The sequence below is a fragment of the Lampris incognitus genome, chromosome 9, assembly GCF_029633865.1.
Source record: "Lampris incognitus isolate fLamInc1 chromosome 9, fLamInc1.hap2, whole genome shotgun sequence".
NCBI classification, from domain to species: Eukaryota; Metazoa; Chordata; class Actinopteri; order Lampriformes; family Lampridae; genus Lampris; species Lampris incognitus.
Genome location: NC_079219.1, coordinates 4,722,304 through 4,750,292, shown reverse-complemented (window position 1 = coordinate 4,750,292; position 27,989 = coordinate 4,722,304). Strand labels below are relative to the sequence as shown.

Sequence of the window (27,989 nt, the reverse complement as noted above, 5' to 3'; positions counted from 1 at the left end):
TCCATCCATCCATCCATCCATCCATCCATTATCCAAACCGCTTATCCTGCTCTCAGGGTCACGGGGATGCTGGAGCCTATCCCAGCAGTCACTGGGCGGCCGGCGGGGAGACACCCTGGACAGGCCGCCAGGCCATCACACAGGGCCCACACACACACACATTCATACCTAGGGGCAATTTAGTACGGCCAATTCACCTGACCTATATGTCACGAGATAGCTTGACGCTCATCGTAGTCATGTGACAGGACTTCGGCAATCAACATATTTTGGGAACTGCAAACAAGTCGTATATGAACGTTATGGCTGTGAGACCGGGTTGTCTGTCCACTTGCACAAAGTCAGTCTCTCTGCTCAGTCAGGGGAAGGCTGCAAACAGCTAAGCCAGAAGTGCAACATAACACAGTTCGCTCCCGTCTCAAATTATTAGAGACAGGTGTTTTAGAGCGTAGCATGTCCCTGTGTTGGGGTGTGTTGGTGCACTATTTCTTCCAGCCCAACACATGCCTGCGTTTCGATGTTTGATTTCAGGGATGACGGGCCCACTCGGAGGTTTGGTCCTGAGTGTTGCTGCACCACAGTCAGTACCAGAGTTCACCACAACTTGTCCATACAGTGCTCCCTGTGCAGCCCGTGACGCTTTAGTAGTAATGCACACGTCCGATAGTCCCGGTTCCTGTTCCCAGGATGTCCGGTTGGCCGTTTCTCCAGATCTCGCGGATGATGCGTTCCCTCTCCTCCAGCCGCTGTGCCCTCTCCAGCTCCTCCGCCGACGTGAACACGTTCACGCTCAGCGTCCCGTCCGACTGGCTGTGGTGATTGCCGATGGGGATCTCGGTGGAGGGCGGCGGGGCGGGCGTCTCGACGTCCTCCGCCCCTTCGTCCTCCTCGTCTTCGCTCTCCTCGTCCTCCTCGTCCTCCTCGCTGATGTCCTTCAGGTGTTTTTTCTCCGCGGGGGTGGGGGCCACGTTGGTGCGGGGCTTGCAGGAGATGCGGATGACCAGGAGGCACAGCGTCAGCACCAGGCCGAAACACACCCCGATCACGAAGTACAGGCCGAAGCTCTCCGGGTTCGCTGCAGGAGGGAGGGAACAGAACAGTCGGATGAAGCTTAAATGAAAATCAAATGCTGGGTACAAACAAATAACACTTGCATTGTGCAACACACTGTGCTGAGACACAAAATAAGTGATTACAGACGAGGGCACAAAAAGTTGGCTTTTTATCATGGTATTGTGTTGGCCGTGTTTGTGTAAAAGGTCTATTGTGTTGTTTTTCTTTTATCATCTGACAGTTTTTAAAACACCGTTTAAGAAAAGTACAGCATAAAGTTTTGCTATTATATTATCATAATCGTGCTGTAATTGGTAGTAAATTTAATATTTTGTCGTGACAGTTTGATGTGAATATCTTATGAATAAGTGTGTGGATGTGTTAAGCAGAGCTGCAGGGTGTGACCGACCTTTAACGTGTGCGTATGCAGCAATGCTGTTGCTCAGGAGGTCCATCTCTTTCCTCTTCACATCCATGCTGAATGCTGACTTGCCTTTATTCACACCTACACACACACAACGCAACACAAACCCTGATGTGAGACAACCACAACTTATCAACACTGTCTAACTCTCTCTCTCTATGTCACTGTCTCACTCTGTCTCTCGCTCTATGTCACTGTCTCGCTCTGTCTCTCTCTCGCTCTCTCTCTGTCACTGTCTCTCTGTCTCACTCTCTCTGTCGCTGTCTCTCTCTCTCTCTCTCTTTCTCTCTGTCACTGTCTCTCTCTCTCTATGTCACTGTCTCTCTCTGTCTCTCTCTCGCTCTATGTCACTGTCTCTCTCTGTCTCTCTCTCTCTCTATGTCACTGTCTCTGTCTCTCTCTCGCTCTATGTCACTGTCTCGCTCTGTCTCTCTCGCTCTATGTCACTGTCTCGCTCTGTCTCTCTCTCGCTCTCTCTCTGTCACTGTCTCTCTGTCTCACTCTCTCTGTCGCTGTCTCTCTCTCTCTCTCTCTTTCTCTCTGTCACTGTCTCTCTCTCTCTCTATGTCACTGTCTCTCTCTGTCTCTCTCTCGCTCTATGTCACTGTCTCGCTCTGTCTCTCTCGCTCTATGTCACTGTCTCGCTCTGTCTCTCTCTCGCTCTCTCTCTGTCACTGTCTCTCTGCCTCACTCTCTCTGTCGCTGTCTCTCTCTCTGTCACTGTCTCTCTCTGTCTCTCTCTCGCTCTATGTCACTGTCTCGCTCTGTCTCTCTCGCTCTATGTCACTGTCTCGCTCTGTCTCTCTCTCGCTCTCTCTCTGTCACTGTCTCTCTGTCTCACTCTCTCTGTCGCTGTCTCTCTCTCTGTCACTGTCTCTCTCTCGCTCTATGTCACTGTCTCGCTCTGTCTCTCTCGCTCTATGTCACTGTCTCGCTCTGTCTCTCTCTCGCTCTCTCTCTGTCACTGTCTCTCTGTCTCACTCTCTCTGTCGCTGTCTCTCTCTCTGTCACTGTCTCTCTCTGTCTCTCTCTCGCTCTATGTCACTGTCTCTCTCGCTCTATGTCACTGTCTCGCTCTGTCTCTCTCTCTCGCTCTCTCTCTGTCACTGTCTCTCTGTCTCACTCTCTCTGTCACTGTCTCTCTGTCTGTCTGTATGTCTGTCTCTCGCTCTTATTATATATATACACTACCGTTCAAAAGTTTGGGATCACATTGAAATGTCCATATTTTTGAAGGAAAAGCACTGTACTGTTCAATGAAGATAACTTTAAACTAGTCTTAACTTTAAAGAAATACACTCTATACATTGCTAATGTGGTAAATGACTATTCTAGCTGCAAATGTCTGGTTTTTGGTGCAATATCTACATAGGTGTACAGAGGCCCATTTCAAGCAACTATCACTCCAGTGTTCTAATGGTACAATGTGTTTGCTCATTGGCTCAGAAGGCTAATTGATGATTAGAAAACCCTTGTGCAATCATGTTCACACATCTGAAAACAGTTTAGCTCGTTACAGAAGCTACAAAACTGACCTTCCTTTGAGCAGATTGAGTTTCTGGAGCATCACATTTGTGGGGTCAATTAAACGCTCAAAATGGCCAGAAAAAGAGAACTTTCCTCTGAAACTCGACAGTCTATTCTTGTTCTTAGAAATGAAGGCTATTCCATGCGAGAAATTGCTAAGAAATTGAAGATTTCCTACACCGGTGTGTACTACTCCCTTCAGAGGACAGCACAAACAGGCTCTAACCAGAGTAGAAAAAGAAGTGGGAGGCCGCGTTGCACAACTGAGCAAGAAGATAAGTACATTAGAGTCTCTAGTTTGAGAAACAGACGCCTCACAGGTCCCCAACTGGCATCTTCATTAAATAGTACCCGCAAAACACCAGTGTCAACATCTACAGTGAAGAGGCGGCTGCGGGATTCTGGGCTTCAGGGCAGAGTGGCAAAGAAAAAGCCATATCTGAGACTGACCAATGAAAGAAAAAGATTAAGATGGGCAAAAGAACACAGACATTGGACAGAGGAAGACTGGAAAAAAGTGTTGTGGACGGATGAATCCAAGTTTGAGGTGTTTGGATCACAAAGAAGAACGTTTGTGAGACGCAGAACAAATGAAAAGATGCTGGAAGAATGCCTGACGCCATCTGTTAAGCATGGTGGAGGTAATGTGATGGTCTGGGGTTGCTTTGGTGCTGGTAAGGTGGGAGATTTGTACAGGGTAAAAGGGATTCTGAATAAGGAAGGCTATCACTCCATTTTGCAACGCCATGCCATACCCAGTGGACAGCGCTTGATTGGAGCCAATTTCATCCTACAACAGGACAATGACCCTAAACACACCTCCAAATTGTGCAAGAACTATTTAGAGCAGAAGCAGGCAGCTGGTATTCTATCGGTAATGGAGTGGCCAGCGCAGTCACCAGATCTGAACCCCATTGAGCTGTTGTGGGAGCAGCTTGACCGTATGGTACGCAAGAAGTGCCCATCCAACCAATCCAACTTGTGGGAGCTGCTTCTGGAAGCGTGGGGTGCAATTTCTCCAGATTACCTCAACAAATTAACAGCTAGAATGCCAAAGGTCTGCAATGCTGTAATTGCTGCAAATGGAGGATTCTTTGACGAAAGCAAAGTTTGATGTAAAGAAAATCTTATTTCAAATACAAATCATTATTTCTAACCTTGTCAATGTCTTGACTCTATTTTCTATTCATTTCACAACATATGGTGGTGAATAAGTGTGACTTTTCATGGAAAACACAAAATTGTTTGGGTGATCCCAAACTTTTGAACGGTAGTGTATATATCTTTGTTAAAAGAAACACTCAATGGTAGGGAAAGTGCTCAACAAATAAGGAGCAAAATAATCCAGTGAGTCTGATGCTGATGATTGGTTATGGCATGAAACAGGCTTGTACTGTCTCATAACGAATGTACTTGACTTTATGTTGGAGGGATAATGCTCCATTAGCAGCCTTAATGCTAAGCGGTCTTCTGTGCATCTCCAAAATGGCACAAAAATTGTTTGGAAGTGTCCTCCAGTGACGTCACTGGAGGACAATCCTCGAATGAGAAAAACTACAGCCATTACTTCCCGCTTTGCCACGCTGTATAAGAAAATGTGATAACACCTCTACATACAGCTGTTGTTGCGAATGCCACTGAATGTGGTAAAGAGACGGTGATTCATGGATCGTCCACCAGTGACGTCGCTGACGGACGATTTTGGACACAGTTTCGACCCCGTTTCAGAGACCTGCAGAAGACTATGGCTGCTAATGAAGTGTCATGCCCACAACAGAGAGAGCGAGAGAGAGAGATAGTGTTGTAAACTGTGATTGTTTCCCTTTACTTATAATTGCCCACTACATGAAGTGCAAGTCCAAAACTACATGTTGTACAGAACTCGTCAGGTTGTTGTGTGCTCCAAGTCAACGGTAGACAACACTTAAACAAAGCACTTGCAGATGCTGTACGTCCCTTTCCCTTAAGAGTCTTGTAAAAGTGATTTATGACAGCCCCGCCTGCAGTGCCACATTCTGTTGAGCTCTTGCATGTCAAACCCACTGACGATGGTGCTTCATGATTTGCCTGCGGGTGGGTGGGATGAGGCTCCCACCCGTCAAGACAAAAGCCCTTCTGTGTCCTCCTTCCATACCAGCTTCAGCTGGGATCATTACAACACATTTGGCACATGGCGCTCTGCCTCTCCCTCCGACTTGGGACCACTAAAGGCCGTTTTCCAGAGAGGTCGGGGTCAGACTTTCCAAATCTCAAATGGGGAGTGCTTCCGTTAATGATGAGACTCCCAGATGAGCTGGTGGAGCCCAGGGGCAATGGCCGGAGAGTCATTTGTCTATCTGTGTTGTTTGGACTTTGGGTCTCTGACACATCCAGCCTCTTCTCCAGTGATGGGGATCGGTATCCTTTCCTACTCGTTTCCTGTCAATCTGTGGGACTCGGTTGTGTTCTTTCGACCCTGGTCTAGACGGCTCAGACACCAGAGGAAGTCTCACAGAAACCTGTGGCGTCAACGCTTCGGATGTGACACAAGGACCGATCATTCCTTCTCATATATGGCCCTGTTTTTTTGATTACAGACAGTTTATTTATATATACATACAGTTTATATATATATATATATATATATATATATACATATATATATATATGGGCAGCACGGTGGCCCAGTGGTTAGCGCTTTTGCCTCACAGCAAGGTCCTGGGTTCGAGCCCCCGGGGTAGTCCAACCTTGGTGGTCATCCTGGGTCGTCCTCTGTGTGGAGTTTGCATGTTCTCCCCGTGTCTGTGTGGGTTTCCTCCGGATGCTCCGGTTTCCCCCCACAGTCCAAAGACACGTAGGTCAGGTGACTCGGCCGTACTAAATTGTCCCTGTGTGTCGGCCCTTTTATGGACTGGCCTTCCACCCAATGACTGCTGGGATAGGCTCCAGCATCCCATGACCCTAATTAGGATAAGCGGCTTGGTAAATGGATGGATGGGTGGAGATATATATATATATATATATATATATATATATATATATATATATAGTATATATATACTATATAGTATATATATACTATATAGTATATATATACTATATACTATATAGTATATATATATATATATATATATATATATATATATATATAGTATATAAAATCCAGTGAGTCAAGTAAATTCTTTGAGACAGTACAAGCCTGTTTCATGCCATAACCAATCTTCAGCTGTCAATAAAGCTACTCATATATATATATATATATATATATATATATATATATATATATATATAAACACCGCAGGGGGAAAACGATCACAGTCGCATTTTTGTTTTTGTTTTTTGTTTTTTTTTGAGAAAATAAATTTTAACGATTCAAAACGCTCTCACAGACTTCACATAAAAATTATGCTTTGATTTTATATCTTTTTTTTATGTGGTCATGTGATCTGACCAGGACCTCACCAGCGACACTGTGATCCTTTTTCCTTTGAGCACATTGGACACTGATCGTTGTTTCATTATACATGTTTTCAAAAAGTGTCTAACTCAGGACTTTGATCGGTTTGGGTGAGAATAATTTGTGGGAAGAAACTACCGGCGCTTGGGGAGCAGGTTAAGGGCAACAACCCTTAAAAGGGCAAAATTGTGACTCTGATCGTTTTTCCCCTGTGGCCTTCATATATATATATATATATACATATATACACACACATGCACACACGGACACACATGCATACACACAAGCCCTCGTGTTGTCATCATGCTAAGTCAGTAGTTCCTGTCTGTCTCTGGACAGAGTGACTGCTTCCAGTCTGTGCAGGAGCTGAGCTGGATTCATCTGCATGGACCCAGGGTCCAGTGGTGCTGATGGCCCTTCCTATGTTTTCTTTCCATTATCCCCTTCCCCCAGAAGACCCCCCCCCCCACACACACACACATCTCGCCACCCTCCTCGCACAGCCTACTGCTGCTGACTTTGCCTCTTCTCCTCCACGCTGCCATTGTTTCCTCCCTCTCCCCGGCTCCCTGACTCTCTGGTCTGATGACATCACGGCATCGCACACGGCTCAGGGGCCACATGGCAGCGTTGACAGCAACACACAGTAGGGACCAACTCAAAAAAAAAAAAAAAGGAGATGTCTTGAGATCGTCCACATTCTTCCCGTGTGTACGTGTGGACGCCCACGCCGGCGTCCTCGCTCGCCACATGTGCTTCCTGTTACGGCGGGTCGCAGCAAAAAAAAAAAGAAAAGCGTTTTATTAAAACGTGAGGCGACGGCTGACTCCAGCGCAGCCCCGCTCTAACCTGTGCACGTCGCTCCCATGCTAAATCAAACCACATGCCGCAACGCTTACACGCGGATCATACGGATACCTCCCCATTGCCAGGGCCACATGTGTATGTTTTCATTACCGCGGACCTGAACCCCGCTGTTAGCTGCACGTTCTGGTTCCCATAGAGACGCGAGTACCTCCATGATTTACGCTGCATTTAGGGCGCTTAATTTTTTGCTGCTGCACTTGCCAAATGTAAAAAAAGAAGAAGAAAAAAAGTAAGACCACGGACATGTAAACCACATGTAGTTCTCTGGCTCGGGGCCTGGTGCAGTTCTCCTGCAGGACAGAGGAGGCGCAGTGTTGATAAAGAAGTGCAGAGAAGGTAAAACCTACCGCAAAAGGAAGACCTGAAGTCAGTCCTCAGTCCAGGCTCATGCTGCCAGGAGGCCGGGTGGTGGCTGCTGGACAGTCCGCCGGGCTGCTCGCTCGCTCTCTCTCTCTCTCTCTCTCTCTCTCTCTCTCTCTCTCTCTCTCTCTCTCTCTCGCTCGCTCGCTCTGGGTCAATGCCGGTGATCTCTGGTCTTCTGGCCTAGCGGTTCATTTGGCCACCCTGAGACGAGAATAAACACACACACGCACACACGCACGCACACACACACACGAGATAACATGCAGACATCCGCACACACACACACACACACAAGGTCACATGCAGACACCCACATGCACACGCACACACGCACACACAGAATAAACACACACATGCATGCACGCGCGCACACACAAACGAGATAACATGCAGATATGCACATGCACACACATCCACGTACACACAGACATGCATGGACACACACACACACACACACACACACACACACACACACTCACGCACACGCACACACACACATGGATGGGAACGTCAAACTACATCAGATCAAAACTCACTGAGGCATTTTGTAATGCAAACAATGACAAGGCTTTTGCAACTGCTGCAAGATAAAGGCTCTCAGCTCTCGGTGGCCTGACTGCACCATCTCGCAAAACACAGGATAAATACACACAGACACACTGCATAAACACAGACGCATCTAAACAACGTTTATAGCAGTACGAAAAGTCCAAGGGGGACAACAGACATTCTTATAAACACAACGTTCCTCAGCCACGTGTTCTTCCAGCTCTTTGTCTGCGTCAAGTGCAAAACGTCGAGCGCTGAAAGTTACGAGGGGAAGGACATTTAACACATTCTGCACCAGTACGATCCGGACGCCAAATAGAGCCTGCTCACATCGGCGATACCCCGCACCAGCAAGAACATCCTCCAAGAACAGTCATCCATAACCGGTCCCAAATACTCTCACTCACACAACCATAGCTCTATACTGTAGACCCTGTTTACACTTGGTTTTAAAATGCGTTTTGGGGCGATCGGTTCACAAGTGGACAGCGAGACACATCGCCGTTCACACCGGAGTCTGTCACGCGTCTCCAAATGCGTCCTGCTGACCACTTGTGACCAGATTTCATTACTCCGAAGAAGAAGAAGAAGAAGATTTCCTGTTACGTCCTTGTCGGGGACGCATCAGGACGCATTAACGTTTACACTACAAAAGATATGTGGTCGAATGTGTCCCAGACCACCTTGGCAGGTGGTTTGAGCAATCGGTTCACAAAAAGGTTTCGGTGGTCGTTTATTTACACTTGTATTTAGCGCCGTCCACTTGTGATCCGATCGCAAAAAAAGCGCATTTCAAAACCCAGTGTAAACGGGGTCCTAGTGAAACCTTGCACTGTACACGTCATGTGGGGGGTAGAAACCTGTGAAAAGTGCTACGCTGTGAAGTTTGCTAACTCCCCACCCGGTTAGCAAAAGGCCCCTCTCGCCAGCTTGAGTTGGTTTAGCAGAGCCTCTGTGCTTTCTAGTGCAGATTTTGATCTTGCTGACTTTTGGCAGACCTTGTGTACACCACAGGGCCTGACGGAGAGAGCGCCAGCGGGCCGGTGACAGGCATGTCGCCGTGGCGGTCTGTTTCCAGCCCACCCTGTGTTAGTGGGCCCACAGGGGCGAGACGACGGGGCTTTTGTTTCCACTCCCCCTCCGCAGGGATGGAAGCCGCGCGCTGTCTTCCTGTTGCGCTTCCTTCCTTCCTTTTCAATTATGGACAAGGTCATCTCCTCCTCCCTGTGGTGTCTAATCTCCCCCCACCCACCCCCACCCCCACCCACCCACCACCACCTACTATTACAATCTATTCATCATTATCCAAGCAGAGCCGGTGAACACGGGGCTTTCAACGAGATATTTTGTTTTTGTCTCGAGGGGTAATAAGGCGCGAGGCTCGGATGACTGCAGTCATTTCTGAGGCCAAGGTCAAAGCCGTCGGTCGGACACGCAACTGGACTTTTTCTCACACTGGAATGCGGCGAACCTGAGGTCTCGTGGTCTGCAGGATTCGGGCATCTGTTACGAGTGAGTTCATGACAACTGGAAACCCGTATGCAAACACCAGTTATTCTGCCCCGGTTGTTTTGTTGTGTTTCACTTTTACCCCCATGGAGGAAATTATTTACAGGCCCCTCTTCACAACTACACACAAGCCCATGATTCAACTTTCAGTAATTTTTTTGACCCAATTCATTCTTTCCACTGCATATACGGCACTGCCTCGCAAACCGCACCGCCTCCACGGCAAAGACTAGGAACGCTGAATCATTTTGCCATTTCATTTCTTGCTCAAAGCTCCAGTTTTATGTCCAGCTGGTAAATATTTTGAATGAAAACAGCAACTGTTCACCGAGTGATTTAGTCAAACAGCAAGGACAAAACTGAGCCACGGTTACTTGATTTAAAACAGGTCTGTTGGTATTGGCAAGGTTTGCTTTATTCTGACTTGTTGGCGGCATTATGTAAGAAAATGCTTCGTAAAACCCTGGAAAGTCACTCACGTTGGCAAAAAAGGAAAACATAATTTTGTGGGATCTCTTCAGCATTGAGGACTTTAAGTGCTGGAAGCTTTCATGCAGTTTGCTTGCTGAAAGGACTGAAGTCGTTGCATCAGAAGAGGCGTACAACAGTATCAATGACATCAAAACCAACGTTTCTGGAGACAACAAAGTGAAAGCTTGCCCCCACCCCCCTTCATCTCCCCAACTGTATCAGGCCTATTACCCCATTCTTCCAAGCCATCCCCGCCAGATAGCAAAATTGCTGTGGCCCGGACCCGTCCCACACCCGTCACTTTCACCCGGCCCACATTCTGCATGGAATGATGGCACTTGGGTGGTCCGCTCCTGTTTGCCAGATCTGGGCCAGAACCAAGCCATAGCAATGCCGCATGTGCCACATATTTGCCAAAGGTGGCCCATATTTGTTTTGTGATATTTGGGCCATATTCACCATTTACCACACGGGCCACTTCAGGGTCACATCCAGATCACATGTTGCCCAGAGCACCGCATCTTTGCCAAAAAAAGGCCCACATTTGATTTGGCATATTTGGGCCATATTTGCTATTATACATGTGGACCACTTCAGGCTCACATCCATTTTGTCAGGGCCAGAAGAAGACCATCAGTGCTGCAACATTGCCTGAAGTGGCCCACATCTGGATGCTGTCTGGGCTGGTCGCTGCTCTACCCCCTCTGCCGATCCGGGGAGGGTTGTAGACTACCACGTCTCCTCCAATACAAGGGGAGTCGCCAGCCGCTTCTTTTCACCTAACAGTGAGGAGTTTCACCAGGGGGACATAGCATGCGGGAGGATCACTCTATTCCCCCCCCGACCAGGTGTCCTGACCGACCAGAGGAGGCGCTAGTGTAGCAACCATGACACATACCCACATCCGGTTTCCCACCCACAGACACGGCCAATTGTGTCTGGAGGGACGTCCGACCAAGCCGGAGGTAACAACGGGATTCGAACCGGCGATCCCCGTGCTGGTAGGCGATGGAATAGACCGCCACGCCACCGGTACGCCCAAAGTGAAAGCTTTTATCGGGGTACTTTTTTTTTTGTCTATGCATGACAGTAAGCACTCAACTAAATCAGTAAGTAGGATGAAATCGAAGTCACGAAACTTTGAACAGAGGACAAATGAAATCGGGGAATATTTCTGACAGCGCGTCAAATTATGCTAGAATATTTTCACACATGGTGAGTGAAAACATGACCCCGCATGCTAGCTCCCATAATGCCAGTTTCTTTCCACCCCCCCCCCCCTCCGTTTATCCATTCTGCTTCATCTGACCTCACTTCCTGTGGTCGAATTGTGTACACACCAGCTTCCTGTATCCTTACATGGTGTTTACTATGAAATGATCAATCAGCCCATCTTGGCATGAGGGGAAAAATTACGTCTGAACATCTTAACATCTCATCATACTGGATAAACACAATGCCTAAAAAGCAATCACAACGATAAATGATGAGTAAAACTGGTGAAAAATCCATCCGGTTAGTTCACAGCATCAGTTAATGATGAGTTGTTTATGTAAAGTCCAAGGCAGAGATTGTGCCCCGACTGACGCCAGGATAAACACAGTACCGTGTCAGGTAGCCCGGGAAGAGGTCAACTTCTATTTCTGACCGTGCATTGTTTGCTTTGGTTTGGAAGAATGGGCCAAGTGGAGACAAACCTCAAACTATCTGTCGTGTTGTGTGATATTTCTGTTGCCATTCATTTGGAGGAGACCACAATGGTCCTTTCCTTCCCGCAAGGTTTGTCTCTTTCCGCATGGGAACGGTCCGAGACCCGAGTCAAGACCGATGTCCTGTGTTCATCTACAGAACTACAAAATGAGTCATCTCCATTGTCCGGGACGGACCTTCTGTTATCACCCTGATAGCGGGACTGAGCTCTCTGTGTGTACATGGATGGTTATTGGGTGATTTAGAAACCATTTTACTGACACACACTGACCACCAAAACAAATGTAAATACTGGCTGTCATCGGACAGAAGCCCTTTTCCCTGGATACTTGCAATCGCCAGTAATAAACTTTCCATAAACCACAAGTTGTGTCTTCCCCTGTCATAATAACCCATGAGCGGAGAATTCATTCAGGGAGTTAAGCCATATTTGAATACCAGAACAAAGTGAAAAAGTGAAATTGCACAAGGCAGCGAGTCAGCCGTATTTCTTCATTATCATGACACACTCAGAACCGCAGGGGGGAAAAGAATATCTTTTGATACCTTCAACTTCTGCACGCCCACAAGAATTCCCAGATAGCAGACACATTTGGGCCTGATCTGGGGCACTTTTGGTACTTACGGCTCAGTTACGGCACCGGCAACTGTTGTGTGGGCCAGATGTGGCCCAAATGTCATAAGCCGGGCCTGACTGGTTACGGCAAGTGTTGTGTGGGCCAGACATGGCCCAAATACAATGAACCGGGCTTGACTTGGGTTACAGCACATACTATGTGGGCCAGATGTGGCCCAAGTTGCGGCAGCCCCACTCACCCTGAGTCAACGCCGTCATTCAAGGCCAAACGTGGGCCGTAAGATAACTGCAGATGTGGGCCATATTTGAGCCAAAGATTCCTTGCTATCTGGGTTCACGTGGCCTCAGAGAATGGAAATGACCAGATTTTGGGGTTTAATCACATATTATTGTTTTGATACAAACCCAGACTCCCTGCGTGGCTGGAGAAATAACAGGGGCCCTGTTGCTCGAATTGAGAAGGAATTACAATGGACATCAGCTTCGGCCTCGAGCGATTTCATTAAAATGTTATTCATCCTGCTCCTTTCATTTTGGAGCTACTGCTGAGAAATAAACATTTGTCTGAGTCTGAACCTTATGATGCATCACATCATACCGGCACATTTAATTCCAACAAGTCCTCCAACCCATACGACCGCATTTCCTAAATTACCACAGCAGCGTTTCCTAAAGTAGCGCCCCCTACTGGTGGCAGGAGATATGCCACAGATACTTTTTGCCTCTGTGCATTGTGGGTTTTTAAAACAGTGTGAGAACAATAGAATATGTAGTCAGTGTGTTTTTGTGTTGTTTCTCCATCTAGTATAGTAAGTCAGATTGCTATTGGCAGTATGTTTACCTATGAATAACGTTATAAGAGCTAACTTAACGTTAGCCACACGTTAGCAAGTCAGCTAGCGTGGACATTATAACCGCTATGTGACAATACACTTTGCTTTTATTAATATTACTTCTCACCACAGCTTATGGAAGGAGATGCTTATTGTTACGGGGGAAGTGACGTGTTATAATTACGGAGGAGTGCCAGGAAGTAGCTTAAAACCTCACTATAGGGGGTGATAAGCTGCTTGTACAAACCACCTATGGGGTGGTTTATTCAAGTGTGCTATTAGTATACGTATTTTAAACTAAAAATCAGTGAGTATGCTTTCAGTTTACTTTTTAAGTACTTATCAGAGAAGTATTGAAATAGTACACTTAGAAGTACTATACTACTAGTACATTGATGTTAGTTTGGGAAATATACTTGACCTTTACTTAAGTTTACTTAATAAAATTAACTTCAAGTATACTTTTTTTTGTAAGGGGGAGGACAGTCTCAACTTCTGCAGGTTCTGGTTGAATAAATATACCGAATCGGATCGAGTCCTTGACTGGCCCGTCGAGAGATTCTTTCTGTGACATTTCTTTTGGGAGCCGAGTGGAAAGTGAATAGATACTCCCAAAGTGCCCATAACTCCCACAAAAACTGCAACAAATATCATGGAGGTGTCCTCTGGACGTCCGTCTTTCCATGCATATTTTGAGTAAAAAGCTTTTCTCTTGCAATTTACCCCACACACACACACTTATGACAAAGCCACACTGCGCGTGTCCAAAGTTACTGAGATAACGTGACCGCCAGCGAGACCCGTTTCCAAGAAAAGATGAATCTTACAAAAAGAAAGAAAGGAACTTAAAGCTCTCAAAAAGAAGAAGAAAAAAACCCCATCAGAGGTGCAGGCCATCTCTTTTCACCTGATAAGCACGGACACATTTCCAAACCCAGAGTCTCGGTGTCTGCGAAAGCGTTCAGGAAGATGCATATGGTGAAGGTATTCACTCCTGTGAGACACGGCTCACTTTCCTGACCTTCTTGAATGTTGCAAAAGGTGCTTTTTCAGAGTGGGGGGGGGGGGGGAACTGCGTTTCTTCCATTTTCACTCTTGATATGAGATCTCTTGCATCCAACTGCGCTAAGTGTTCGTCCTGTTTTCCTTTTGTCAAGGTCTGTCGGAGTCTCCGGCTCAGAGCGCAGTTGTTAGGTTTGGAAGCCGGTCAGACATGTGGTTGCCATCAGGCCAGGGACACGGTGCACCAGGTAGAGTCAACCCCCAGGGCAGACCCCCCGGGTCAAATAGTTTTTTATACAAACATGCTTCATGGTTTCATTTAGCCTACGCTGGTGCCAGGTCGGTTTGGTTTGCTGAATGGGACAGCATAATGAGCACCAGAACGTTACAGCAATTAACGGACAGGTATTTGTGGGGGTCACTTTGGCGTTTACTATCTTTATTTTTTTTGGTTTAATTCGGAACAAAATCAGTAATCAGATTGAACTTTTCATGTCTATAAAACATCAACATGGCACAATAAACCGTTCAGCGACATGTTTTTATTTGTTGATGACTAATGTCTGCTTTGTACCTTTATCCATAATTGTTCTCAACTGTCTCAAGCACTGTGAAGGAGTCATCCAATCCTCATCAATATTCATGAATAGACCTTGGAGTGACCCGTACAAGCAAGGGTTGGTACTAAAGGGCGGGCAGGGTTTCATATTTTAATTATTTGATTGGCTAGGGCGTATATAAATGAACGTGTCTGGTGAAATCATGAGCGTCACAGAAAAACCGATCGGATGAGACGAGCTGAGCGAGGCAGAACTCCTAAAAAGAGAAGACTAGAAAACTGAACGCAGCCTTTTGTGCTTGCACACTTCTTTCACTAGAAAGAGATAGTACAAAATGCATGATGATTAAAGAGCAACTAAACCCGAGACCATCTTAGTGAGTTTGCTGATATTTACAGGTTAAAAACCAGCTGAAGGTCAAAAACATGCCAGGCTGAACTTGCAGCATAGCAGGATAAACACAGCTGCAGCCCTTTTTTCGTTTTCCATTACTGGGAAGTGCCAGCATTTTGGTAACCGTTACCACTTTTCTGCTCGTGTTGAAGATGACGTCCCAGCAGTTTAACCAGGCATTGCTATGGCGACCAGCTACACTGGGGGGGGGGGGGGGGTACTGTTACGGTAATGGAAAACGACGCAGAAGTGAGTCGAGTCGAGTTGAGCCAGTACCATGTCGTGGAAAAGGGGCATTGTGGATGTAAGTGTGCCAACGTACCAGCATTGACAGTGCTGTAGACAATTATTAATGTTAGTCTGTCTGTCAGTCAGCGTTGATAGATGTGCTGGCACACCTAAATCAAACAGTCACGATAAAAGTTATCAGTGGCTGCTACGTTTATCCTGCTACGCTAACAAGACAGAGCACAAAGACCAACCTGACATGCTTTTTAACCTTTAGATGGTTTTTAACCTGTAGATGTCGGCAAACTCATTAAAATGGTCTACACTTTAGTTACTCTTTAAAGTAATGAGTGATGTTAAGACAATATTGTTCCTTTCAATTTCAGTCCATCTTCAACTGAATTGTCCCACTCATCTTCAACTGCCTGCTGATAAAAACAAAGAATTTTTTTTTTTGTCTTATCTGATCCAGGTCTGTGTCAGAGCTGGCGACCAGCTGACGGTAGTTTGGTTTGAGCACAAATAAAAAAAAAAAAAACAACTTTTATAGAGTATCTCTTGGAATAGCTATAATTCTGCCTTGACTGGGTTTTCTGTCTTTGATTGTGTCCCTAAAGCAACTTTCAAATTTCACTTTTGCAGTACAAAACAATCTAATCTTATCTAAATGTATTTTTAGCTGAAAGCAGAGTTTTGTTTTCTGCACGCTGGTATATTTGGCTTCGGGTTCTTTATTTTAGAGGGACTCGAACAACAACAGGTTTTGTGTATTGTGCGGCCTTCAGGGACAAAAGCAATTCAAAAAGTAAGCACAAAATTTTTGAAATCGAATCCGTCATATGTTCTCCACCACCTATTATTTGGTTTTAGACGTAACTGTTGCCAAAGGTTGTGATTACCACATGATCGGGTGAGCCAGCTCCACTCTTAACTTGTCTCAAAGCGGCCTTTTTGCCTTCGAGGGCATGTCACGGCAACCCATGACCAATGAAACCGGTATCTTTGTATCATAAAAAGTGATCTAGAGTGCAATATCTATCCAGTGAAGAGCATTTTGTGTGCTCAGTGCTAGCTAATGGATGGGTAATAGAGATATGGGCTGAGATGGATGTGAGAACAACTGGTTAATAGCGGCCAGATGCTTTACTGATGGGAGACAGATAACTTTACTATGTAAATCAAGTTGAAATACTCTGTGTCCTGCCTTTGTTTTAACTATCACACACAAGCACAATATCTTCTTCTTCCATTCGATTGAATCAAATAACGCTGGCGGCACTGATGCCCTGAACTGAACCCGAATTTAATCTGTCACAGATAGCAAAATTGCTGTGGCCTGGACCCGTCCCACACTGACACTTTCATCCGGCTCACATACCGCGTGGAATGATGGCACTTGGGCGGTCCGCTCCTGTTTGCCAGACCTGGACTAGAACCAAGCCATAGCAATGCCGCATGTGCCACGTATTTGGTGAATATGGCCCAAATACCACAAAACAAATATGGGCAACCTTTGGCATTTACCACACGGGCCACTTCAGGGTCACATCCAGATTACATGTTGCCCAGAGCACCGCATCTTTGCCAAAAAAGGAACACATTTGATTTGGCATATTTGGGCCATATTTGCTATTATACATGTGGGCCACTTCAGGCTCACATCCGTTTTGTCAGGGCCAGAAGAAGGCCATCAGTGCCGCATCATTGCCTGAAGTGGCCCACATCCGGATGATGTCTGGGGTGGGTGGGTTTGTGTGTGCAGACAGGTATCTGTATGTTTCACTGTGTATTGACAAAATTTGTATTTTCCATGTGCACATCCACTGGCATGAAATGTGTGTGTGTGTGTGTGTGTGTGTGTGTGTGTGTGTGTGTGTGTGTGTGTGTGTGTGTGTGGGTCCTTGTGATGTGTGAGACGTTTGGCTAGGCAAACCTGTGATTGTGTAAAGCACAGTGAGCCCCAGATGATCCAAAACGCCAAGCTCCAAAAATAGAGTCATCATCTCACTCTCCTGATCAATCTGGGCAAGCGTCCACCAGCCGCTACACACCACACACGGCACTGATTACACGGACCCCATGGATTACTTTACGACACATAACATGTGTTTGCCCTCTCGTCGGCTGGGTGGGCAGTGTTAGGCCTACACAACACACAGCGCACCCCCCCCCTCAGATTTGCAATGAGGACGGAATGTAAGCGCAAAAGAAGAGCTTAAAAAAAGAAAATGTCCAAAGTGTCTTTTTTTTCCTTTTTCTAAAATCGGCTGCCTTCCTCTCGTTTTTCAGCTCATAATGACTCAACAGCACATGATAAATAATGAGCCGAGAGGCCAGATCTTATCAGCTCCTCTGACAAGGCTGGAGATTTACGTGCAAACAAATGCCATTTATGATGAATTCTACCGCTGGCGTATTCAAGACAATAACTTATCCACCAATAACCAAATCAAGATCATCCTTTTTTTTAGCGGCTCGCTTTAATGGTTAACGTGGAGCAGGAACCCCCCGAGAAAAACAATACGCTTCCAGTACTGCAGCCAAACGCAGAGGAATAAGGAAGACTGTGGTTTGACGTGAACGCAAAGTTGCAGCTCGCGTGAAAGAACGAAGGCAGAACAGGATTTCAGAAGACCTTTATCAACGAATACCACATCATCAACAGCTAAAACTCAGGCTAAACTGTTATTTTTTGTTTGTTTTTTCCATTGATGAAGGTGCTGACACAACAACACTGGTGATTCTATTTCATTTCAAATGAAGTGGTCAAAAATCTGTGCAGTTACCAACATCATGTTTGTTGGTACATCAGCCAACACAAAAGTAGGAATGCAGCTTTAACGCTCTCAAGTGGTGCAATGGAGGATATTGCTGGATGTAGTCTCACCGGACCAGACAACCGGAGAGCTCCGCCTAGTTGAGCGACTGACTGGTGAGTCTATGCTGGGTGTGAGTAACTGATGACTCTCGTTGTTCTCGTTGTTCATTGGGCAGCAGGCAGACTGATGATATGAATATATATATATATATATATATATATATATATATATATATATATATATATATACACTACCGTTCAAAAGTTTGGGATCACCCAAACAATTTTGTGTTTTCCATGAAAAGTCACACTTATTCACCACCATATGTTGTGAAATGAATAGAAAATAGAGTCAAGACATTGACAAGGTTAGAAATAATGATTTGTATTTGAAATAAGATTTTTTTTACATCAAACTTTGCTTTCGTCAAAGAATCCTCCATTTGCAGCAATTACAGCATTGCAGACCTTTGGCATTCTAGCTGTTAATTTGTTGAGGTAATCTGGAGAAATTGCACCCCACGCTTCCAGAAGCAGCTCCCACAAGTTGGATTGGTTGGATGGGCACTTCTTTGAGCAGATTGAGTTTCTGGAGCATCACATTTGTGGGGTCAATTAAACGCTCAAAATGGCCAGAAAAAGAGAACTTTCATCTGAAACTCGACAGTCTATTCTTGTTCTTAGAAATGAAGGCTATTCCATGCGAGAAATTGCTAAGAAATTGAAGATTTCCTACACCGGTGTGTACTACTCCCTTCAGAGGACAGCACAAACAGGCTCTAACAGGTACTATTTAATGAAGATGCCAGTTGGGGACCTGTGAGGCGTCTGTTTCTCAAACTAGAGACTCTAATGTACTTATCTTCTTGCTCAGTTGTGCAACGCGGCCTCCCACTTCTTTTTCTACTCTGGTTAGAGCCTGTTTGTGCTGTCCTCTGAAGGGAGTAGCACACACCGGTGTAGGAAATCTTCAATTTCTTAGCAATTTCTCGCATGGAATAGCCTTCATTTCTAAGAACAAGAATAGACTGTCGAGTTTCAGATGAAAGTTCTCTTTTTCTGGCCATTTTGAGCGTTTAATTGACCCCACAAATGTGATGCTCCAGAAACTCAATCTGCTCAAAGAAGTGCCCATCCAACCAATCCAACTTGTGGGAGCTGCTTCTGGAAGCGTGGGGTGCAATTTCTCCAGATTACCTCAACAAATTAACAGCTAGAATGCCAAAGGTCTGCAATGCTGTAATTGCTGCAAATGGAGGATTCTTTGACGAAAGCAAAGTTTGATGTAAAAAAAATCTTATTTCAAATACAAATCATTATTTCTAACCTTGTCAATGTCTTGACTCTATTTTCTATTCATTTCACAACATATGGTGGTGAATAAGTGTGACTTTTCATGGAAAACACAAAATTGTTTGGGTGATCCCAAACTTTTGAACGGTAGTGTATATACATGAAAGCTGGGGGTCTGGTTTAATGCAGCTGCTAAGCTGTATTTGTCACCCCAAGAAAACAGTGGAAAGCACGTTGCAAGCACTATTTGACCCAAGTCAGCTGCAGTCTTCATTTAAATGTTTTTCCTAAATGCTTCTTCACTGTCCAAACACCCACGTAGAGTTTAAACTACTTCCAAGTTAAGTCCAGAGCAAGTTCCAAAGTCCTTGGAAGAATTGTACGTACGTGTGTGTGTGTGTGTGTGTGTGTGTGTGTGTGTGTGTGTGTGTGTGTGTGAGATCACACACTTCTCTCTAAGTGAGAGGGAAAGAGAAGCTTAATTAAACCCCACAGGACTTCGCACGTCAAACATCTCCAGAGGCCTTAAGACGGGGTGTCAGGTCCAGTGAAAAGCTGTCACCAGGCAGCAGCAAGGCTGGAGACCTGCAAGACTGCAGTGGTTAGTGGAAGTCTTGCTTAACAAAATTTCACAGACATATAAATCAACAACCTTCCATTTCTTGATGATTATAATACTGTCTTCATGCCGTGCCGTGATGTTGTGGAAGATAATGGCTGCAGTAGAACAAATCATATCTATTGTGCCTTGCAAAAAGTTTATGCCAACCGCTAAGCCTTCGACAGCGGCTTCAACATAACAAACACCGGGGCTTGCCTCGTGCTCTGGAGTGGTTCAGTATCTATGAACATCAGCTTTCTTGCCAAGACTGAAGCTTGCAGCATAATCAGGTGTGAAATCTGGTGCTGATGCTGGACCAATCCGCCTGTCAATCTCCCGCTCCATCCTACCCTCACTTGTGAACAAGACCTGAGATACTTGAACTCCTTCACTTGAGGCAACAACTCATTCCCAACCTGGAGGGAGCAATCCACCACTTTCCAGTAGAGAACCATGGTCTCAGACTTGGAGGTGCTGGTTCGGGCATCTGATTAGGATGCCTCCTGAGCGCCTTCGTTTGGAGGTTTTCTGGGCACGGCCAACTGGGAGGAGACCCTGGGGTACACCCAGGACTTGCTGGAGGGACTACATGTCCAATCTGGCCTGGGAACGCCTTGGGATCCCTCAGCAGGAGCTGGGGGGTGTTGCTGGGGAGAGGGACGTCTGGAGTGCCCTACTTAGCTTGCTGCCATCACGACCCGACCCCAAAGAAGCGGCTGAAGGTGAATGAATGAATGAATGAATGAAATCTAGTGCTGTGCTCTACAGACTCATTTAAGGAAGATGGTAAAGATCAGGGACAATAAGAGTGAGAGGAAAAATGTATTCAGTGCGAAACTGCACTATTACTGCACCAACCGACCTATCAAGTCAACCAGTCTGTTGAGGATGCAGTTAGCATAGCCCTCTACCATGCCCTGCAACACCTGGAATCACCAAACACCTACTCACGCATCTTCTTCATAGACTTTAGTTCTGCCTTCAGCTCCATCAACCCACTCAAACTTTTTACCATACTCTTGGATAGGAACATTGACCAAGCCATATGCCACTGGATTCTGAGCTTCCTGTGGAACAGGCCACAGAGGGTGAAGGTTAATAACCTAACCTCACAGCCTCTTAACCTCAGTACAGGTGCTCCTCAGGGCTCTGTTCTTGCCCCCTGGCTCTTCTCACTTTACACCACCCACTTTACATCCACAGATAGCTCTGTGAAAATAATAAAATACGCAGACGACACAACCATTGTAGGCCTCATTTCCAACAATGATGAAACCCAGTACCGCACTGAAGTAGACCAAGCTGTCACTTGGTGCGCAAACAACAACCTTCTGCTTGATACAGCCAAAACCCAAGAACTCATTATTGACTTCCAATGCACGCCGAATCCTTAAACACCCATACAAATGAACAGAGACCCCATCACCACCACCGACTCTTTTAAATTCCTTGGTACATACATCAGCAATAACCTGAAGTGGAAAACTAACACAACACATCACTGCAAAAGGTCAACAAGGACTTTACTTTCTTAGGCAGCTTAAAAAATACCAGCTCAAAGATCAACTTCTCGTTCTGTTTTACTCAGCCATTATCGAGTCCATCATAACGTCTTCTATTACAGTATGATATGGCGGCACGGACAGTAAAACACGGAAGAAACCGCAGTGGCTTGTCAACAAGGCATCCAAAATCATAGGCAACCCACTCCCCTCAGTTGAATCTCTACATACTAACCGGACTGTAAAGCGAGCAAAGAAGACCAACGCCGACCCCTCACACCCTGCTCATCACCTCTTACAGCTCCTTCCCTCAGGGAGGCGCTACAGGTCACTGTCCACTAAGACCAAACGCTTCACGGCTTTTCCCCCTAGCCATCGGGACTCTGAATTCCTCCCTTTAGTCTCCTCCTCACACACCACTGGCATAAATACCACGTTTCACCTATCTGTTATGCGTGATGTGTTGATTTCTGCTATTGTGTAACTGTATTGTTTGTGATTACATGTGGAGTGTCTGTTGTCGTCCATGTATGTGTTGTGCTGCCGAGTTTAATGTGTACCAAAAACAAATTCCACCGGCCTTGGTCGTGTGGCTAATAAAACAATCAAATCTAATCTAATCTAGTCTAATCTAATCTAATCTAATTAAGATGTGGTGATTTTTAATATGGCAGCATTTCCCCTGAATCCCAGAGCTAAACAACAAGACAGATAATGTCTTTATGCACGCTCAGTAATCCAGGTAAGGACGTCACAGCAAGTTAAATCAGTTCACCTGGACGTAACGTAAGACACAGCTTCAGGAGCAGACACACTTGGTCAGTGTTAAGGGTGGTCCTGTTGCTTAGGGTGGGGTCGTTCTAATTTCTCTCAGTAGACGCGGTGTCCAGACGAACTGATTCAACTTCCTGTGAGTGAACAGATAACCTGAAGAGGTTTGATGTACTAATTGAACGTTTACTCAGTGTAGAATACTCATGTTTTAAGCTTTTGCAACAAATGAACACATTTTGTCTTGCATCTTTTTGCATTATTATAATTCTCACTCTGTACTGTGGATAAGAGAGGATGAAGCCTTAAAAATTCTAAAATAAAATTTTGATGATTTATTTATCATGGAATTTGAAAAATCACAAATCGGCGCTAAAATACTGTTGTAATATCGAGGTCCCTGCTGAGTCCCAGCCCTAGGGGCAGTAGATTCTCCATTTAGGCCCTTTATTCTAATCATCACTATAAAATAAAGCAAATTTAGGATAATAATTTGAAAAAAGACTCCCCCATTCCAAAAACCAGTCTGTGGAGCAGATCACAGCTTCACGTCTGATGACGTGACCCACCTGAGTCCGTGGCTGTGCTGAATGGTGATCATGTTGACACGTATTGATCGGATTCTCATAGACCACATCTGTCTAAACATCCACCCATCCATTATCCCAACCGCTTATCCTGCTCTCAGGGTCGCGGGGGTGCTGGAGCCTATCCCAGCAGTCACTGGGCGGCAGGCGGGGAGACACCCCGGACAGGCCGCCAAGCCGTCACAGTCAATTTCTAGTTTTTTTCTACATATTTGGATCATTTAGGTTTGAGATCAAAAGAGGAACATGAGACAACATCATAATGTCAGCTTTTACAGCTTGTTATTCCAGGGTGCCCACTTACAAATCATTTTCCAGGACCTGTCAAGGAACATTTCCATGACTTTGGCTTGCATGTATACATGGAAGGTTATACTAACCATAAGTGGAAGCCTCAGTAGTGTCTAAATGCACTGCAACATTTAGCTGGTCATGTAACAGCCGCACCGATGAAGTACCGATCTACCCAAACAGCAACAAATATGGCTAAAAATATTCAATCTCAGTGGGTTCAAAAAAAAATATCAAATTTTCAATCCAACCATTACAGAACACTTCTTAAATTAAGCGGACTTACCCTTTAAGGGTATCTTCACACAGGGCTGTGTCTACTTCCTGTCACCGTGCGTCTCCGTGGGTTGAGGCATTCTGTATCTTCTCTGCAGACAAACGGGCACCCTGGGAGTTCAGACAAGACTTTCAGATCAGCGGCCGGCCTCTGGGTAACAACCATCCTCAGGACAGATAAGACAGACAGCCCCGGTGAAAGACGTGACCGAGGAGAAGGCGAGGGTCTTGTGTGTGTGTGTGTGTGTGTGTTGGGGGGGTGGGGTGGGGTTGGGGGGCAAAAAGCGAGGTTTCCTGAGACAAACAGCCAGGAGAGTTCACACACCAGTCAGCTGTGGCTAAACAGCCCGCGGGGCTTGTGGGGCTGAGTTAAAGGAAGCGTCACACTTATCTCAGCGTTTGGGGAAGTTATCTGATGGACTTGGAGAGAGAGAGACTCGTCTGAAGTGCCAGCCCAGTCACACAATCTTAATTAGAGGAGGCCCCTGAGACACACACACACACGCACACACACACACACACTCACACTGACCTCTGTGCCACTTCTCACTCTGATAAGGCGCTAACCACATAGCACTGTACAGAAAGCTGGGAGCTGAAGCATATGGCTTAGCTGGGTATAGCGGGAATGTTTATACGTGTGAAAAATGAGAGACACACACACACACACACACACACACACAAACACAAATGAGACACAGATCGACCCCCCTTCACATGTTTGGGGTTTCCACACCAATGCAAGACTCTGCACTGGCGGACAAAACAGGAAGTCTGCATGGCAGGAAGATGAAAATGCCTCACTCTGATGCATCACATCTGTCCACTCTGTCCTTACACGGCACAGAAAGTCCATCAGCCCACATAGCGAAATCGCTGTGACCCGGACCCGTCCCACACCCGGCCCATATACTGTGTGGAATGATGGCACTTGGGCGGTCCACTCCTGTTTGCCAGATCTGGGCCAGAACCAAGCCATAGCAATAGTATGCATGGTGCGAGCTGGCGTGCAGCTGCACAGGAAGGCCTCGACCAGCTGTCTCCACCTGACCCGCCGATATGTGCTGCATCAGCACTGGCACTGCTTTAAAGCAGTTTGGCACCGCTTTCCATGTTACGAGCTCATGTTACAAACACACACAGACTCTGCAGATGTGCACCGTGACACGCAGACATTCCTTGAACATCGCATAGCCGCGGAAAGAGTTATCCGGCGTGGGGCTGAGGGGGAAAACACCACGACCTCTAGTCAATATTAAATTATGAAATGTGAAATTTGTGTGGGTTTTAGGGAAAGGGCACATCTTCTACGTGGTGGTTCTCAAGTGCCGCCTTAACTCTTATCTCTTAATTGGACACTGCTCGGCATCCCCCCCCACACACACACACACAAGTCACACATCTAATGCTCTGGCATTACATGTATGTGTTGGCATTCCCCTCATCACACTTTCTTTTTATATATCTTATCAATCCTTGTAGTTTGTGTTATCCTGGGTTTTGTTTTTTTACATGGTGATGCTGGTCACGTGGCTCGGGTCCTGGGCTGTTCCGGTGGCATCTGGACACTGCTTGGCATCCTCCTCATCATGATCTTCATACATTTTATAATTCCATTATAATTCTGTTATTCTCTTTCATTGTTGTATTGTGTACATTGTGTAAACACAACATCCACTGCACGTTGTGCGTCTTGGGAGAGAGATCCCTCCTCTGTTGCTCTCCCTGAGGTTTCTTCCCATTTTCTCTCTAGGGAGTTGCTCCTTATCTGATGTGAGGGACTGAGGACGGGATGTCGTGCTGCTGTTAAGCCCACTGAGGCAAATTTGTATTTTGTGATATTGGGCTATACAAATAAAATTGACTTGACTTGACTCTATTCATCCATGCATCTGTCTGTCTGTCATCATGAAAGATGTTGCTCTCTCACCTCGTTCTTTTCCTCTTTCTTTCTCTTCATCCATGTGTCCACGTGTCTACGTATGCATCCAACTATCTTCTATGTCTTAATCACATCAATGTGGATTTAAAAGTAGTGGAGGAGTGAACCCAGTTCTCATTTGAACTTAAAAAAAAAACAAACAAAACAAACACAGAAAACTCAAGACATCACGCTCTCAAATACTTTGCAGAGAGCTCGGAGGGGGAAAGCGTAATTTAAATGTGCATCGGCTGCAGAACAGCAGAAGAAGACAGGGTGAAACGCAGTGTCACTGAGAGGTCATGCAGCAACAGCGTCTTTCCACTGTAGTACTGCTAGTGGTACAAGTACAGTGGCAGTGGTACAAGTGCAGTGGTAGTGGCACAAGTACAGTGGCAGTGGTACAAGTGCAGTGGTAGTGGTACAAGTAGAGTGGCAGTGGTACAAGTGCAGTGGTAGTGGCACAAGTACAGTGGCAGTGGTACAAGTACAGTGGTAGTGGTACAAGTAGAGTGGTAGTGGTACAAGTACAGTGGCAGTGGTACAAGTGCAGTGGTAATGGCACAAGTACAGTGGCAGTGGTACAAGTACAGTGGCAGTGGTACAAGTACAGTGGTAGTGGTACAAGTAGAGTGGTAGTGGTACAAGTACAGTGGCAGTGGTACAAGTGCAGTGGTAATGGCACAAGTACAGTGGCAGTGGTACAAGTACAGTGGCAGTGGTACAAGTGCAGTGGTAGTGGCACAAGTACAGTGGCAGTGGTACAAGTGCAGTGGTAGTGGCATAAGTACAGTGGCAGTGGTACAGTACAGTGGCAGTGGTACACGTACAGTGGCAGTGGTACAAGTGCAGTGGTAGTGGTACAAGTACAGTGGTAGTGGCACAAGTACAGTGGTAGTGGCACAAGTACAGTGGTAGTGGCACAAGTACAGTGGTAGTGGTACAAGTACAGTGGTAGTGGCACAAGTACAGTGGTAGTGGCACAAGTACAGTGGTAGTGGTACAAGTACAGTGGCAGTGGTACAGTACAGTGGCAGTGGTACACGTACAGTGGCAGTGGTACAAGTACAGTGGCAGTGGTACAAGTGCAGTGGTAGTGGCACAAGTACAGTGGCAGTGGTACAAGTGCAGTGGTAGTGGCATAAGTACAGTGGCAGTGGTACAGTACAGTGGCAGTGGTACACGTACAGTGGCAGTGGTACAAGTGCAGTGGTAGTGGTACAAGTACAGTGGTAGTGGCACAAGTACAGTGGTAGTGGCACAAGTACAGTGGTAGTGGTACAAGTACAGTGGTAGTGGTACAAGTGCAGTGGTAGTGGCACAAGTACAGTAGTAGTGGTACAAGTACAGTAGTAGTGGTACAAGTACAGTGATAGGAAGAAACCAACTCAAAACTGTCAGACTCACCACTGGATGACTGTGAAGAAGAGGTCCCTCCAGAAACAGTGAGAGATGTAACCAGTCGTCCCTCAAAACACTCGTCTTTCCCTTCGGATTTTGAAAAATCACGCTTCAAGCGATCCTGACTTGCCTCAGCTGACTCCCGTTGCTTCTGTGGTCAAATCCTGAGGAGCGTCTGTGTTGTGCGTCTGTGTGTGTTGTGTGTGTATGTTCAGGGAGTCTGGGGAAGAGGTGGTAACTTCCTTTCAGACTCTGAGGCTGGAGTGAGTAATAAGTGCTCTCTCTCTCTCTTGCTCTCTCCCTCTCAAAAGAAGCAGGAAAAGCTGTCACACTATCCCCCCTTCTCAGACGGGGAAGAAGAAAGAGAGAGAGAGAGAGAGAGAGAGAGAGAGAGAGAGAGAGAGAGCGAGAGGGGGGGGGGGAGAGAGGAACAACCGAAAATGGGCAGGCTTGGGGAAGAGGGGAGGGAGGAAGGGAGTGGTGGTGGAGGGGTGGGGGGGATTTTCCACACAGAGTTCAGTGTGACAGCAAACAAAACCAGGCCTGCAAACAACACAGATGTATTATAGCTGTGTGTGTGTTACATACGCGCCGCTTACAACGACTTTGGACTACGAAGTATAACTGCGTTTCTTTACAGTGCACATTTTGCACCCCATTTCACTTTGCTTATTTATCCTAAATGTTGGGGCTTGGTGACAGATGTGCAAAGGCGCCTCAAAAGGCAATTCTTTACAAAGGAACGAAACAGAGCAACCATGTAAGGCATCGCCTGCAACAGACAGTGCATGTATTATAGTATATTCGGTGAGCTGGTCTGGCACTGCGTGCGCAGTGGGGCTACATCATATGTTTTAGTGTTTGGTCAGTGCTGCACCTTGTGCCAAGGCATATTCCATGTATGTCCTCATACTTGGCGATAAGGTGTTTCTAATTCTGGTCCTGGTATAGTTTTCGCTAAAACTCACGTACCCATTTGGTTTCTCATTGAGCGGTTTATTGTAAATCGGTCACTGCTTGTCGACT

At 46.1% G+C, this 27,989-nt stretch overlaps 1 protein-coding gene across 2 annotated transcripts; it reads right to left on the bottom strand.

Annotated features, from left to right (window-relative positions):
* Nucleotides 1–226: 226 nt before the first annotated feature.
* Nucleotides 227–27,313, bottom strand: eva1ba (eva-1 homolog Ba (C. elegans)). 2 transcript variants are annotated; one of them, XM_056286672.1, is made up of 5 exons: nt 26,970–27,313; nt 23,652–23,808; nt 7,655–7,871; nt 1,463–1,558; nt 227–1,075 (listed from the first exon to the last, which is right to left on the bottom strand). In XM_056286672.1, the coding sequence occupies exons 4-5, from the start codon at nt 1,527–1,529 to the stop codon at nt 642–644; spliced, it is 501 nt and encodes a 166-aa protein (XP_056142647.1). In that variant the 5' UTR covers nt 1,530–1,558; nt 7,655–7,871; nt 23,652–23,808; nt 26,970–27,313; the 3' UTR covers nt 227–641. The 2 variants fall into 2 exon arrangements, with proteins under 2 accessions (XP_056142647.1, XP_056142646.1); XM_056286671.1 differs by having other exon boundaries at nt 23,652–23,752.
* Between the last annotated feature and the right edge of the window lie 676 nt (nt 27,314–27,989).

Bases quoted from the DNA above. Each gene is read 5' to 3' on its own strand.
- eva1ba (XM_056286672.1), bottom strand. From the start codon at position 1,529: ATGGATGTGAAGAGGAAAGAGATGGACCTCCTGAGCAACAGCATTGCT. The intron at 1,076-1,462 runs GTCGGTCACACC...TCCCTCCTGCAG, and splicing joins TGCATACGCACACGTTAAAG to CGAACCCGGAGAGCTTCGGC.